Source organism: Oenanthe melanoleuca, linkage group LGE22, assembly GCF_029582105.1.
Source record: "Oenanthe melanoleuca isolate GR-GAL-2019-014 linkage group LGE22, OMel1.0, whole genome shotgun sequence".
Classification (NCBI taxonomy): domain Eukaryota; kingdom Metazoa; phylum Chordata; class Aves; order Passeriformes; family Muscicapidae; genus Oenanthe; species Oenanthe melanoleuca.
The window spans coordinates 2,147,831-2,163,087 of NC_079363.1; the positions used below are offsets into that span (position 1 = coordinate 2,147,831).

At 57.0% G+C, this 15,257-nt stretch overlaps 2 protein-coding genes across 6 annotated transcripts in view; one reads left to right on the plus strand and one right to left on the minus strand.

Moving 5' to 3' along the window:
- The window catches only part of R3HDM2 (R3H domain containing 2), a 39,327-nt gene extending 27,621 nt beyond the window's left edge, over positions 1-11,706 (minus strand). For 3 of the 5 annotated variants that reach the window (XM_056514943.1, XM_056514945.1, XM_056514948.1), the window contains exon 1: positions 10,730-11,706. In XM_056514943.1, coding sequence (XP_056370918.1) covers positions 10,730-10,968 — 239 coding nt within the window. In that variant the 5' untranslated portion in view covers positions 10,969-11,706. Of the gene's footprint in view, positions 1-1,463; positions 1,651-6,350; positions 6,836-10,729 lie in introns of those variants that run through there. The other 2 variants (XM_056514947.1, XM_056514946.1) reach the window with 2 other exon arrangements.
- A 98-nt stretch (positions 11,707-11,804) lies between these two features.
- On the plus strand, positions 11,805-14,929 carry LOC130265691 (inhibin beta C chain-like). The gene is made up of 3 exons (XM_056514963.1): positions 11,805-12,513; positions 13,649-14,417; positions 14,450-14,929. The coding sequence occupies exons 1-2, from the start codon at positions 11,820-11,822 to the stop codon at positions 14,383-14,385; spliced, it is 1,431 nt and encodes a 476-aa protein (XP_056370938.1). The 5' UTR covers positions 11,805-11,819; the 3' UTR covers positions 14,386-14,417; positions 14,450-14,929.
- The last annotated feature ends 328 nt before the right edge of the window (positions 14,930-15,257 follow it).

Below are 15,257 nucleotides of genomic sequence, written 5' to 3' on the forward strand. Positions count from 1 at the left end.
TTTGAGAATCCCCTGTCAGAGCTCCCTGCTCCATTTCTCACTTCCCACTTGCTCATCACCAGCTATTCCTGAATCCATCCCCAGAGCAGGGAACTGCTCCAGTGACGTCAAGGCAGTTTCCCAGCAACAATTAATGAGGGCTGTCCACCACAGGGGTTTCCTGAAAAGCAAGGAATGATCCCCCTCCTTCCCAGTGTCAGGATGCAATAGGACAGCACTGAGCTGGCATTTCTGTTAACCCTTCCATGGCTCAGCAGGAATCTCTGGTTTTTGCAGAGAATTCTTTCCATCCATCCATAAGGAGGTAGCAAGCAGGAAAATATTGAAAATTCCTCTCTGCTGGCAGCTGCTCCTGTGCTGAGCTTGTGCCAGGCAGGAGGGATGCAGGAGCATTAAAAATCTAAAAATTCCCTCACCTTTGCATCCCCAAACTTTGTTTAAACATCCCAAAACCTCAATAGGAGAAAGGCAAAAGGCAGGAATGTTGTCTGGATCCCTCCTCCTGCTTTTCCCCACAGAGGACACAGAGCCACTCATCACATGGGTGTTCTCCAGGTGGGACTCAGAAATGGATTTGAACATAGAAAAAAATAATAATTCAAAGAAAAAACTCAACTTTATTTGTTGGCTGCCAGCAGAAGTTGGGATTGAGGGTGAAGTCTGAGGAGCAGGTAGAGAGATGCTGAGATCCTAAAGTACAATAACCACACCTCAATCCCAAAAAAACCCCAAGTTTCCAGCACTAAATCTGGAAAGAAGAGAGCAGAACTCCTTGGGTGTTAAGCAAAACTGGACCATGGACATGTGTGAGGGGGGGGAAAAGTCAATCCAACCTCCTGATTCCACTAAACCCAACTCAGTGAGGGGTTTAAATTCATTTAAAAATGGGGTTAATGTATGAGTGAACACAAACACCATCCCACAGAACAGCAAATTGCATAAGCCACCCCCAAAAACATCACATGGCACGAAGCCAGCTGAGTAGCCAACATTCCCCATCAACTAGCCAGCTCCAAACTAATCAATCCATTCAAACATAACCCAGCTAAAGAGTTGGGAAGGCTGTGTCTGTGGAAAAGAGCACAAGTGGCCAGGGGAAGCTGCAGATGCAGCAGCACAAGGAGATTCCATGATGCTGTCAGGGAACTCCTCAGTGACATGGCAGAGCTCAGGGGATTCCCTCTCCCCGTAGGCAGCACAAAAGGAGGAAGAGGAGAGCTCATCTCACACTGCCAAGTCCTGACTGGGATCCCACAGCCTAAATAGTCATTCAGTCCAGCTCCATTTTCAATTAAGCCCATCCAGCAGCAGAAATCCTGGCATTTACCAACGGGAGAGGGACACTGTGAGCTCCCCATCCCTGAAATATTCACCCACACTCACTGGGGAGGAGAGAACAAAAATCTGATCAATCCTTATTTTCTCAACAATTAAAAGCTCGTTCTAAAAATAAAGGAACTCACCGTGGTGGCTCTGCCCTCTGAGCACATCAGCTGTTTCCTGATTTCAAGGGAGACTCCATGGCCACGAGCAGTTCCAGGGGAATTGTGCCAGGATAATCTCGCTCCCCAACCAAAAATGAAAAAACCCTCACGATCCTTGTGGCTGCTCTGGGCTCTGAGAAGCAGCAGAGCAGCTCCCAGCTGTTCCCAGGGATGTCAGCACAGCTCTGCCAATAGCCACATCCACACCCCCCTGCTGCTCTCCTGCAAATCTTCAATGGAGCTGCCTTAAAGAGGCAGCACAGTCCCTGCCACGCGGGGAGGGATTTGGGGTCCTGCTGGGGTCCTGCTCCAGGGATTTGGGGTCCTGCTCCAGGGATTTGGGGGTCCTGCTCCAGGGATTTGGGGTCCTGCTCCAGGGATTTGGGGGTCCTGCTCCAGGGATTTGAGGGTCCTGATCCAGAGACTGGGGGTCCTGCTCCAGGGATTTGGGGTCCTGCTCCAGGGACTGGGGGTCCTGCTCCAGGGATTTGGGGGTCCTGATCCAGGGACTGGGGGTCCTGCTCCAGGGATTTGGGGGTCCTGATCCAGGGACTGGGGGTCCTGCTCCAGGGACTGGGGGTCCTGCTCCAGGGATTTGGGGGTCCTGATCCAGGGACTGGGGGTCCTGCTCCAGGGATTTGGGGGTCCTGATCCAGGGACTGGGGGTCCTGCTCCAGGGATTTGGGGGTCCTGATCCAGGGACTGGGGGTCCTGCTCCAGGGATTTGGGGGTCCTGATCCAGGGACTGGGGGTCCTGCTCCAGGGATTTGGGGGTCCTGCTCCAGGGATTTGGGGTCCTGCTCCAGGGACTGGGGGTCCTGCTCCAGGGACTGGGGGTCCTGCTGGAGGAGAGCAGGAGGAACTGCTTGGGGGGGAGAGCAGCAGATCCTGCTCCAGGGACCTGGGTGTCCTGCTGGAGGGGGGAAAGCAGCAGGAACTGCTCCAGGAGGGCCAGCAGCTCCTGGGGATCTCAGGCACAGCATCACTGGGCAGTGAGGGAGGGGATTGTCCCACTCAGCAGGATGAGGGGCTCAGCTGAGCTCAGCCTAAGCAGGAGGAGGGGTCCCAGTTATCTCAGTCTAAGCAGGATGAGGGTCCCAGTTAATCTCAGCCTAAGCAGGATGAGGGGCTCAGCTGAGCTCAGCCTAAGCAGGATGAGGGTCCCAGTTAATCTCAGCCTAAGCAGGATGAGGGTTCCCAGCCTAAGCAGGATGAGGGGTCCCAGTTAATCTCAGTCTAAGCAGGATGAGGGGCTCAGCTGAGCTCAGCCTAAGCAGGATGAGGGGTCCCAGTTAATCTCAGCCTAAGCAGGATGAGGGGCTCAGCTGAGCTCAGCCTAAGCAGGATGAGGGGTCCCAGTTAATCTCAGTCTAAGCAGGATGAGGGTCCCAGTTGATCTCAGCCTAAGCAGGATGAGGGTCCCAGTTAATCTCAGCCTAAGCAGGATGAGGGTTCCAGTTAATCTCAGCCTAAGCAGGATGAGGGGCTCAGCTGAGCTCAGCTCTGTTGATGTGGCCGTGCTCAGAGTGACTCCCTGTGGCAGCAGCACCCAGGCTCAGCCCAACAGCTCAGCTCAGCTTTTACCCCTTTTTAATCCACCTCTTTGGGGGCTGGCTACTCCTGACACCCAGGAAAAGCCCCCTGGAGTGTGAAACCTGGAGCTGTGAGCTCAGGGGATACTTTCCAAGTGAAGAAGTGACAGAGAGAAGCAGAGGAAGCATTCCCAGGGCAAGGATCACTGCTCCACACAGAACCTTCACATTCCCCCAGTGAACCCTCAGCTTCATTTTGCTAAGGAGCATCCTGTGCTCAGAACCAGCCTCAGGGTTTAGGGATGGGTGCTGGAGCCCTGCAGTGGCTGCACAAGGAGAAAACTCAGAATGCTGCTCTCCTCCCTTGACCCCTCACTGCCTGTAGTTGAAGCAGGATGAAAAGCAGCTCTGTGAGAACCTGATCTCTGCATTTGGGCAGGTGGATGAGCAGATTTTGGGAAGTGAAAGCCTCCAGCCCCAGACAGCACAGGTGCAGCCTCCTGCAGGCTTATCCAGCTCTTCCCAAGATCCCTGCCCATCACTGGCAGCAGCTTCATCCCCGTGGAGCACAGTCAGAGGATTTCCTGAGCTGCAAGCGAGACAGCAAACCCTGGGTGAAAGGAGGAGGAGGAGGATGAAGAATGACCCAGCCCCAGCAGCCTGGACAAAGCCCCGTGGAGCAGCTCAAAGTGAGAGCCCTGAGCTCTGGAATTGCAGCCACTGGGTGAAACTGGGTCAGGGAAAGTGAGGACTGGGAAGATGCAGCAGCTCCAGGTGCTGGCAGGGGAGCTGCCAGTGCCCAGCACTCCCAGGGAGCAGGAAACAAAGGGAAAAGCAAGGAGACATTCCCTCCTTCCCTGGCAGGCAGGGATGAGCCCAGGCTCTGCCAGCCCAGCTCCCATGGAGAGCAGGAATGGCAATTAGGAAATGGTTAATGCCACTGGATGAGGGAAAAATCAGGATTTGGGACATTAAACCAGTGGGATGGCACAGGTGCAAGTCCCCAGCAGCAGCCAGGACTGGGATGTGACAGAGACAGTGGCTGGAAAGGGAGAGGAGCTTTGCCAAGGGAATTCCATGAATCCCAGAAAGGGGAAAAAGGGGGTAACCCCAAATCTGGGACAGCCTCACATCTCAGCCTTGGAAAGGGGGTAACCCCAAAATCTGGGACAGCCTCAGCCCTGAAAGGGGGTAACCCCAAATGTGGGACAGCCTCAGCCCTGGAAAGGGGGTAACCCCAAATCTGGGACAGCCTCACATCTCAGCCTTGGAAGGGGAAAACCCCAAATGTGGGACAGCCTCAGCCCTGGAAAGGGGGTAACCCCAAAATCTGGGACAGCCTCATGTCTCAGCCCTGGAAAGGGGGTAACCCCAAATGTGGGACAGCCTCAGCCTTGGAAAGGGGGTAACCCCAAAATCTGGGACAGCCTCAGCCTTGGAAAGGGTTTAACCCCAAATATGGGACAGCCTCACATCTCAGCCTCAGCCCCCACAGCAGCACAGGGACAAGGGAGAGGAAAATCCTCCAGGAGCTGGATCTCAGGTATTTTTTGGGATGGATCACCCAGCAGCTGCCAGTGGCAGCATTAATTATGGGATGCACAGAACAGGCTGCAGACAGCATCTGCTTGCAAGGGCACTCGGAGCACTGGGGCTGCAGGGAGCAGAGCAGAGCTGCTGTGACTCAGGAAGCTGCCAGCACCCAGCACAGGGAGCAGTGAGGACACACAGCACTCAGAGCCACACAGACCTGCAAGGACCTTGCCAAGCCCTCCAGTGAATCTGTGTTTTCCTCAGCACGTGCACTGAGTGACACTTCCCAGGCAGCACCAAGAATTTTAATTCCACTTTGTGTTTTAAAAAGGGTCTTTCCATGCAAAGCTGCCTCAGTTATGGTGGCAACCAGTCCTTGTCTGTCTGTCCTGCAGATCCAGGGGGTCCAGCCTGGCCTGTGCCCCTCTCCTGGTGTGGTTTGACATGGACCAAATCTGTCAATGGCTCAGCACAGACACGTGGGCAGCAGGGAGAGCGTGGCTCCATTCAGCTCCGAGCCCTGATAAATAATTCAGGCAGAGAAATGCCGCAATACAGAGCCCAGCAAGGTTTAAAAATAGAGCAAGCACTGCTCCAGAGGAATGGAGGGGAGCTGAGGGGTGGCAGGAATGGGAGCTGCCTGGGATTGCTCCTCACCCCAGCACAGCTTCTCTTTTAATTGGGGATTGAACCCAATTATTGGTGGATCCTGTCCTGGATCACAGCCTGCCAAGGAGGCAGAATCCCAAAAAATGAGCCCCAGCAGGAGGAAGGATGGAGGTGGGTATCAAATCCAGCTGCCATTCACACAACTATCCCCAAATCATATCTAAACACAGACAATACACAAAAAAATATAAATCTACAATATTTACCAAAACCATTCAAATATCATCACACAAACCCCACTCCCAGTCAGGCAACAAGCAGAAAATTGTTGTCTGAGGATTCCATCACCCTTCCTGCATCCTAAAAAAAATCCCAAGCCAACCCAACTAAAATATCCAATTCTAAAATATCCAACTCTCTGAACAGTGTAGGTGTCACCTGTATTTTTGTGGTGGGGATTAAAACACAGAAAGGATGTGGGAAGATCATTACCAGCTCCTTCCACCTGTACCAAACCCTTCTCATTCCCAATTAATTATTAATTAGCCTCAGTCAAAGGTACAGCCCCTTTATCCCAGTTTGCCACTGGGATGCTCTAAAGGAAAAAATGGGTTTTCCAGGTTTTGCAGGAATACTTTGCCAGATGGCTGCATTCTCCCCTCCTCTCTCAGCTTCAAAAATAGCTCCAGCAAGACAGATTTTTCCCTGCTTCCTCGTGAGCAATGATCCCAGCTTCCCAAAAAAATTCTGAGATGGGAAACTGCCTTAATAAGAAAATACAGAGTGAGTTTTTGTAAGGAAAAATAAAATGTTATCACCTGTAGGTAATTAAAAACTTAATAACGCCAGACTTAGAGGCTTTCCATAAATATTTTTGAGTCTTCCCAACAAACATGAAAATAAATATAGGGAAGACATGGCAGCAGCTACTGTGAGGAGACTGACAGGACACTAAAACTCCCAAAAAAGCTGCTGGTCAGTGAGGAGATGGAGGAGAAGCTCCCAACGCTCCCACTAGTGGCAAGACAAGACTCCTGCAATCCAGAATCCACCCAAAATCCATCCCAGCCTGCTCAGAACCTGGGAATACCCAAAATGATGGCAGGGGGTGGAATGAGATGAGCTTTAAGGTCCCTCCCAAGCCAAAATTCCAAAATTCCCAAATTCCCTGGGAAAAGGGAGTTGTTCTCACCAGCCCAGCAAATCTGCTGCTGAATTCCCAGTTACATCCCAATGGGAATTTGGGATTTTTCCTTGTTCTGGGAAGCTCTGTGCTGTTGGGATCACCCTCAGTGGGAAGGGTTCATGTCCATCCAGGCAGTGCCAAGGAAAAGAACTTCCATAAATCCCATGTCCCTGTCTGAAACCAACCTGGGGGAGAGAAGAAAACCCCAAAATTTTGGGATACAGATGTATTTAAATGGAGAGAGCAGGCTGAGGCTGGAAATCCACCTCAGCATTTCCCACATTCTGGATTTTCCTTTTCCATCCATCCAGGATCAAATCCCAACAGGACTGGGCTCAAAGCTCCTGGTTCTTTGAACACAGGGAAGGAAAAGCAGCACAAAATCCCATTTCCTCATGGAATTTCCAGCCTGAAACCTCCCCAAGAGGGGTGATAACACCTTCCCAAACAAAGTGGATTTTGTGTCTAAACTCAGCTCAGGAGAAATGAATTCCTCAAAAAAAAAAAAAAAAAAAAAAAAAAAAAAAAAAAAAAAAAAAAGATGTCAAAGCAAGAGGAAAAATTTAAAAACTTCATTAAAAAAAAAACCTGAAGGGAGCTGCTGTGATGAGTGGGCTGGGCCTGCCCACACTCCATCATCCCTGAAATTCTCTGGGAAGCAGCAGTGACTCAGCCTGCAGCACAGACAGCTCCTGCTCCAGGGTGGATGGAGGAATTCCTGACCAGGAGCCCCAGGAAATCCTGGATCCCACAGCCCTCAGCTGCACTGCTGGGATGGCTCCCAGCTCATGGAATCCAAGGGAAAGTGCAAAAAAGGATGGAGAAGGGGAAGGAAACTCAGGCAGGTCCTTGAATTCAACAAGTGTTGGGTCCTGAATTTGGGTCACAACAACCCCATGGAACGTTCCAGGCTGGGGAAAGAGGGGCTGGAAAGCTGGGACAGGACCTGGGGGTGCTGGTGCATGGCTGGACATGAGCCCAGGAGTGCCCAGGAGTGCCCAGGATGGCACCTGGGCTGTCCCCAGGGCAGGGATTGTCCCCCCAGGACAGGGATTGTCCCCCCAGGGCAGGGATTGTCCCCCCAGGGAAGGGATTGTCCCCCCCAGGGAAGGGATTGTCCCCCCAAGGCAGGGATTGTCCCCCCAGGGAAGGGATTGTCCCCCCAGGGCAGGGATTGTCCCCCCCAGGACAGGGATTGTCCCCCAAGGCAGGGATTGTCCCCCCAGGACAGGGATTGTACCCCCAAGGACAGGGATTGTTCCCAGGACAGGGATTGTCCCCCAGGGCAGGGATTGTCCCCCCAGGACAGGGATTGTACCCCCAAGGACAGGGATTGTTCCCAGGACAGGGATTGTCCCCCCAAGGCAGGGATTGTCCCCCCCAGGACAGGGATTGTTCCCAGGACAGGGATTGTCCCCCAGGGCAGGGATTGTCCCCCCAGGGCAGGGATTGTCCCCCCAGGGCAGGGATTGTCCCCCCCAGGGCAGGGATTGTCACCCCAGGGCAGGGATTGTCCCCCCCAGGACAGGGATTGTCCCCCCCAGGACAGGGATTGTCCCCCCCAGGGCAGGGATTGTCCCCAAGGCAGGGATTGTTCCCAGGGCAGGGATTGTCCCCCCAGGACAGGTTCAGGATGGAAATCAGGAGGGATTTGTTCCTGATTTGGTCAAGCACCATCAGGTCTGCCACTTGTTCCACAGAATTCTGATGGAATCACTGATGTTGGAAAAGCCCTGCAGGGCCATGGAGACCAAGCTGTGACAGATCCCAACCAGATCCTTTCCTTGGACACCTCCAAACCCCCCTGGGCAGCCCCTGCCAATACCTGACCACCCTGTTCCATATATTTGTTTCCTGCCAACATCTCCCTCCCTGCCCAAACAGAGACCCAACATCTCCTCTGTTTATTCCCTTGGGCAATGAACCTGCTGGGAGTTCTGCCCCTGCAGCCATGGTGAGAGGCTCAGCATCATCTCAGCAGGAATTAAAGCATTTTAACCTCTGCTGGAGCCTTTGGATCCAGCCACAAATGGATTTTTGGGAAGAATTTAAGGCAAGAAAAGCACCTTGGCACAGGAATGCAAGGGAAGCACCAGCTCCCCTGAATTTTGGCAAGATCAGTTTATTTCTCTTTAGCCAAAAAAAAAAAAAAGCCCTTTGAGAAGTGTTCAAGGTGCCAAGTTGTGCTCCCTGCCTCTGGCTGCACCTCCTGCTCCAAATTACTTGGGAATAACTCCCTGAGTGACCCAAACCTGCTGCCCTGGAGAGACTGAGGTGGGAGAAGAGCTCCCAAAGCTGCTCTGAAAGTTTGGACACAGATCCCTCCTCCTTGAAAACAATTAAAAACCAAGCTATTTATTCAAATAAACACTGATCTGGCTCTAATTTAATATTAATGAGATGATGAGGTGAAGTGAACTGTGAGGTGCAGAAAGAACAGGGCGGTTTAGGCAGCTCAAAGGGGTGATTTGGGCACCTTCCCCCCCAAAACCAGGGGTTTGGAATAGCAGCACTGCCACAACCTTAAATTTAGCAACACAAATGGCAGCACTGCTAAAAGGGGAACTGGATTCCAAGAGGGATCCGGTGTCACAGGCAGCACCAGGGGTCCTGTGGAACAGCTGGAAGGAGGGACTGGCCCTGGAAATCCTCCATGAGCCCCAGGGGCTGCTTCTCCCTGGGGAATTCACCCACCAGCAAAGCAGCTTCCTTCCCATTCATGTCAGCTCTGATCAGGGAATCCTGGAATGGTTTGGGTTGGAAGGGATTAAAGCTCATCCAGTTCCACCATCCCAGTTCCAACCTGGATTTGGGACACTCCAGGGATGTGGAACTCCTTCCAATCCCTCTTCCAGCCAGGAGCAAACAATTCCTGTGAGACTGAGCACTCCCCACTCCAGGAATCAGCAGAATCCCAAATCCTTAGCCCACAGTTCCCCAGTGCAATTCCCACTCTGGACCTGGTTTGCTGCACGTTGGCCAAAAATGCACCTTGTTCTTCCCAACACCTTTTCTGTCAACATTGCAGAATCATGAAGGTATTCCAGGAACAGAGCTCATGGAAAAGCTCCTGTGTGCCTGAGCTGAGCCATGCCAGCCTTAAGAGGATCCTGCAGCAACAGGTCAGTGGGATTAGGCAGAGGTAAATCAGCTCCCAGGATCAGGAACCACCACAGGGAGATCTTGGATGAGGGGAGGGAGGTTTGAGCCAGGACACCAAACTGGAAGCCAGGAATTTTAAATTCCCCAAGAGCCAAAGTGTTCAGGAGTGAGCAATGAGGATTCTGGTCCTTCCCACAACCCAGCAGCTCCACCAGATCAGAAGCAGAAACTTCTACCAGCACAGACCTGAGGATGCCTTAATTAACATATTAATTAACATCAACTCACCTTCCAAGGGACAGAAACAACTCTGACCCTCAGCCCAAATTCCTACAGGTACCAAAAATAAAATCACTGGGAATATTTAAAGTTCTGGGGATGGAAACACCGAGAAAAAACCTAACAAAATCACCTTTCCACATATCCCACCAGCACAGACCCTCCACACCACCTGTTGGGAGATCCCAGGACTGGGAACCATTCCCAAAAAAAGCATTTCAAAGCACGGTCGATGTCCACGAGGACAGAACACTGCCCGGCGCTTCCCAGCTCCTCTCCCAGCGGGACCAGCCGAGCCCCGGGGCCGCAGGGAGAGACCCCGGGAGAGACCCCGGGAGGGGCAGGGAAGGAACCGGGACCCCGAGAGGGGCACGGCAGGAGCGAGACCCCGGGACGGGCTGGGTTGGAGCCCGCACCGAGCGCTCCTGGAGAGAGGAGCCCAGAACAGCAAAGAGCGACCCCCGAGAGGGAACCGGACCCCGAGCGGGAGATCACGGACCGAACCCCGAGCGGGAGATCACGGACCGAACCCCGAGCGGGGAGATCCCGAACCGAACCCCGAGCGGGAGATCCCGAACCGACCCCGAGAGGGGAGATCACGGACCGAACCCCGAGAGGGGAGATCCCGAACCGACCCCGAGAGGGGAGATCACGGACCGAACCCCGAGAGGGGAGATCACGGACCGAACCCCGAGAGGGGAGATCACGGACCGACCCCCGAGCGGGGAGATCACGAACCTACCCCCGAGCGGGGAGATCACGGACCGAACCCCGAGAGGGGAGATCCCGAACCGAACCCCGAGCGGGGAGATCACGGACCGAGCCCCGAGAGCGGAGATCCCGAACCCACCCCCGAGCGGGGCAGCCCCTGCCCGGGAGCCGCTCCGGGAGCGCCCCGGTGGGAGCAGCCCCGAGCGGCGCCGCCCCCGCGGGGGAAGAACCGGGAGCATCCCCGCCGTGCCCGGCGGATCGCGATCGCCCCGCGCCGCCCCCGCCGCACTTACCGGGCCGCGCCGGGCCGGGCCCTGCGCCGCGGGGCCGCCGCCGCCACCCCGGGCCGGGCCGGGGCTGGGCCAGCGCAGGCGGGGCGGCGGGGGGGCAGCACGGGGGAGGGGGAGGGGCGGGTGAGCGGAACGGGGAAAAACGGGGAAAGAAACGGGGGGAAAAAAAAAAAGGGAAAGAGGAGGCGGCCCCTCCCCCGCGGCGTGCGCGCTGCGTCACCGCGCCGTGCGCGCTGCGTCATCGTGCTGCGCCCGCGCGCCCGCGTTGCTGTGGCAACCGGAGGGACGCCGCGCGCCGGGGAAGGCGGGAGAGGCGTGGGGCGCCCCCTGGCGGAGCGGCGGGGGCGCCACAGAGAGAGGCGGAGCCTTTTATGGAAATGGGCGTGGTCACTTTCAGGCTCCGCCCATCACCAGTGACTCCGCCCCTCCGCCCGGGGTCCGGCTCGGCCCCCTCGGGGATCCCAAATTTCCCGGGGGTCCCAAATTCCCCAGGGGGAATCTCCCCGAGGGTCCTACAGCCCCAAGGATCCCACAAACCCCGGGATCCTTCATCCCCGGCGATCCCAAATTCCCCGGGGGTCCCAAATTCCCCGGGGTCCCACATCACCAAGGATCCCACAGATCCCGGGATCCTCCATCCCCGGCTATCCTAAATTCCTCAGGGATCCCAAATTCCCCAGGGGATCCCAAATTTCCCGAGAGTCCCAAATTCCCGAAGGATCCCACAGTCCCCTGGGGATCCCAAATTGCCCAGGAACCCCACATGTCCCAGTATCCTCCATCCCCGGAGATCCCAAATTCCCCAGGGATTCTCCATCCCCGAGAGCATCCCCCGTCTCTGGAGATCCCTCATTCCCAGGGATTTCTCCTCCCCCATGGATCCCCCATCCCCAAGGTTCCCTCATCCCGCCGGGAATCCCCATCCACCTGGGATTCCCTTTCTCTGAGTATCCCCCATTCTCTGGGATTCCTCATTAGTCAGGATCTCCCATCTCCAGGTTTCGCCCTTTCCAACGTCCTCTCGACCCCCCAAAATCCCCCTTCTCTGAGGATCCCCGACCTCCAGAGATCCCCCCGGGGATCCCCCACCTCGATGGTCCCCCCACCTCACCGGTGCCTCCAATGGGCACCCCCCATATCCCCGGGAGCCCCCACCAGGTCTCTGCCCGTTCCCGGCCGTGGTGACACCGAGGTGACACCGGGGTGGCCTCGATGTCCCCGCTCCGCGCCCCCCGAGCCGCAGCAGCACCGGCCGCGGCTCCACCTTAACCGGAGCGGCTCCGCGGGGCGTTTATCTCGCCCGGGATCAGCCAATATTTGTGGCCACGTCAGGAGAACGAGCCCATCCTCGCCCCGCGCTCCCGCTCAGTCCAGCTCTGCCACCCCGCTCCTCTCCCTGGCTGCTTCAGCTCATTCTCGGGCGCTGCTGGGACTCCCACGCTGTCACCTCTCGCCACGGGAGATGATGCTCCCCGTGGTTCTCCCGCTCCTGATCCTCCTGCGGATGGCGGCAGCCAAGGGCGGGTGGTGCCCGGCCTGCGGGGTGGCCGCGCTGGCCCCCGGAGCGCAGCGGGACGCGCTGCTGGCTCTGGCCAAGCAGAGCATCCTGGCCAAGCTCCGCTTGCCAGGCAGACCCAGCGCCCCCCAGCCCCCGGCCCGCGGGGCTCTGCTGGCCGCGCTCCGCAGGATGCGAGCGCAGCGCTCGGACACCCCGGGGATGCTCCGGGAGCCGGCCCGGCCCGGGACGGGGCTGCAGCGATACGAGATCCTGAGCTTCGCTGAGCCAGGTGCGCGCGGATCCCATCCTGCGGGGGGGAAAGGAGGGAGGGGAGAGAGGTGGGAGGTGCACCGGGATGGAGAAAACACGGCTGAGAGGCCCCCGAACCTCCCGGGAGCATCGCACGCAGACGGGACGTGCAGGGTGGGGAGGCGGCACAGAGCGCAGATGTGCTGCTCTACCGTGTCACCTGTTACCGACTTCTGTGAACCCTCCCCCTAGTGCTGGAGGCTAAGGGTCAGATGGCCACGTTTTCTAAAACTGGATTTTTAGCCTCGATTTCCTGTTAGGATGAAGCTCCACAGCCCACTGTGCCTCCACATCCCACCCAAAGCAGTGGGTGCCTCATTTCTCTCCAGAATCTGCTGCTTCTGGGAGGAGAGGACTCCCCAAAACACACACAGGGCTCCTGAAAAGCGCCACTGGAGAAAGAGTCTCCCTCTTCTCACAGACAACTTTCCTTGGAGAGACACAGACTCACCACCCGTCCCACAGAGCATCCTGCACCCTCATTTTCCCAGACCAAATTCCCCGTGGTGAGGTGGGGGGGCTCTGCTCCCCTCGCTGGCCCCGTGTCCTCGAAGCCCTCTGTAACAACGCTGCTCCGTGGCACATTGTGCTCCAGGACAACGGGGAGCTGTCTCCTGGCTGGAATGGAGCCAGGGGGTGAGCCCAGGCTTGGAGCACGGGGAGGGGGTTGTGTCCTCGTGGGCAGAGCTGTGCCAGGAGCCCCGAGCGCTCTCCTGGCCCCATCAGCCCTTTCCTGGCCAGGAGGAGCAGCAGCTCTGCAGCCAAGGAAGAAAGGAAGGCTCCAGGGAGACCTCAGAGCCCCTCCCGGTACCTACCTGGGCTCCAAGAGAGCTGCAGAGGGACTTTGGGTTGCCAGGAGTGCCAGGGCAGGGGGGAACGACTTCATATTGGAAAAGAGGAGATTTAGATGGGATTTTGGGAACTAATTCCTCCCTGGAAGGGTGGGCAGAGGTTGCCCAGAGAAGTTGCCCCGTCCCTGGAAGTGTCCAAGGCCGGGCTGGACGAGGTTCGGAGCAGCCTGGGATAGTGGAAGGTGTTCCAGCTCATGGCAAGGATGGGATGAGACAAGCTCCCGCTTGCTTCACCCCTGACTCTGCTCTCGGTTCTGTGCGCAGGATCCTCCACTTCCCACAGCGCCCGCCTGCATTTCCGCTTCTCCCAGGAGGTGGCCGGCAGCACCGAGATCCTGCAGGCCACCCTCTACCTGTTCTGGGCAGCCCCTGGGGCACAGCCTGTCACCGTCAGGCTCCTGCAGCCAGACCCGGCAGAGCCAAACTCGACGGTGGCCAGCGAGACACGGCTGGAGGTGCAGAGATCCGGCTGGACCACGCTGGACATCGGAGCCGCCGTCCGGAGCCTCTTCGGACAAGAGACCCCACGGCTCACGGTGGAACTGGAGGTGCCGGAGGACTGGGGGTCCCCCCTCCCATCCGACCACGGTGACTCCCACTGGCCGTTCGTGGTGGCCCAAGCCCAAGCCAGGACACCGCACCGCGTCCATCGCCGCGGCGTCGATTGCGGCGCGGACTCGCGGATGTGCTGCCGCCAGGAATTCTTTGTGGATTTCAAGGAGATCGGCTGGGAGGACTGGATCATCCAGCCCGAGGGGTACCACATGAATTTCTGCGCGGGGCTGTGCCCGCTGCACATGGCCGGCGTTCCCGGCTTGGCCGCCTCCTTCCACACCGCCGTCCTCAACCGCATCAAGGCGGCGAGCGCGGCGGCGGCCGTGGATTCCTGCTGCGTCCCCACCCAGCGCCGCCCCCTCTCCCTGCTCTACTACGATCGCGACAGCAACATCGTCAAGACCGACATCCCCGACATGATCGTGGACTCTTGCGGCTGCACCTGAGCGGGGCAGGAGCGGGTGGGAGGACAGGAGAGGTGGGACAGGAGCGGGTGGGGGGACAGGACAGGTGGGACAGGGCTCCCTCTGCCTGGGAGGCAGCAGCTCTGCCGAGGGAGTTTCTCCTCCTGTGGGTGAAGCATCAAGGGTGATGCTGAATGTGCAAGTCCCCTCCTCTCTCACTTCCCACACGGCTCTTTCCCCCTTGGGATGTGCCCATGGGTTCCTCTCACAGCCCCTCAGTCTGCTGCTGATGGACTCCAGAGCCTTTTCCTGCTGGATGCTGCAGAGCTGGGATCAGGATGGTCCCGCTGCCATCCCAGCCCAAGGTCCTGGTGTGCCCTGGGTGCAGCTGCATCAGCACAGGACCCACCAGTGCCACCCTGGGCTGCTGGGGCTGGTGGGGACAGGGCAGAGGTCATCCCCCTGTCCCACTGGGACAAACAGCTGAGCAGGGAGAGGAAAGGGAAATCCATCCTAGCAGGAGGAATGTGTCTCCCTCTCCCAGCATCCCAGCGAGCTGGTGTTCAATAAAGACTCCCAGCCGTGCTGTGTGCACGTGTGTGCCCTCATTCCCCAGCACATCCTGCAGTGCTCCTGGCACGGGACAGACCCAGGTAGTGGGACTGGGCATCTCCACACTGCTCCCAAAAACCTCCCTCAGCTCAGAGGGATGTAGAACCCCTAATTCATCCAGGGCATAGCATGGGAACCCCCTGGACACAGGTTGTCTGTAATTCCCACCAGGAAAAGCGCCATTCCTTGCTTGGGCCAAATTCCCCATTCCACCAAAACCACCTGAACTTGGCCATCCCTGTCCCAAATCAGGACAGAACTGAAAAACTCTTCTGTGGTTGGAAGTGGACGAACTTTGGGGC

What these genes read in the sequence shown, in the direction of transcription:
- LOC130265691 (XM_056514963.1), top strand. Translation starts at nt 11,820, where the DNA reads ATGGTCCCCCCACCTCACCGGTGCCTCCAATGGGCACCCCCCATATCC. An exon ending in CCTGAGCTTCGCTGAGCCAG is followed by an intron (nt 12,514 to 13,648) that starts GTGCGCGCGGAT and finishes TTCTGTGCGCAG; the next exon opens with GATCCTCCACTTCCCACAGC.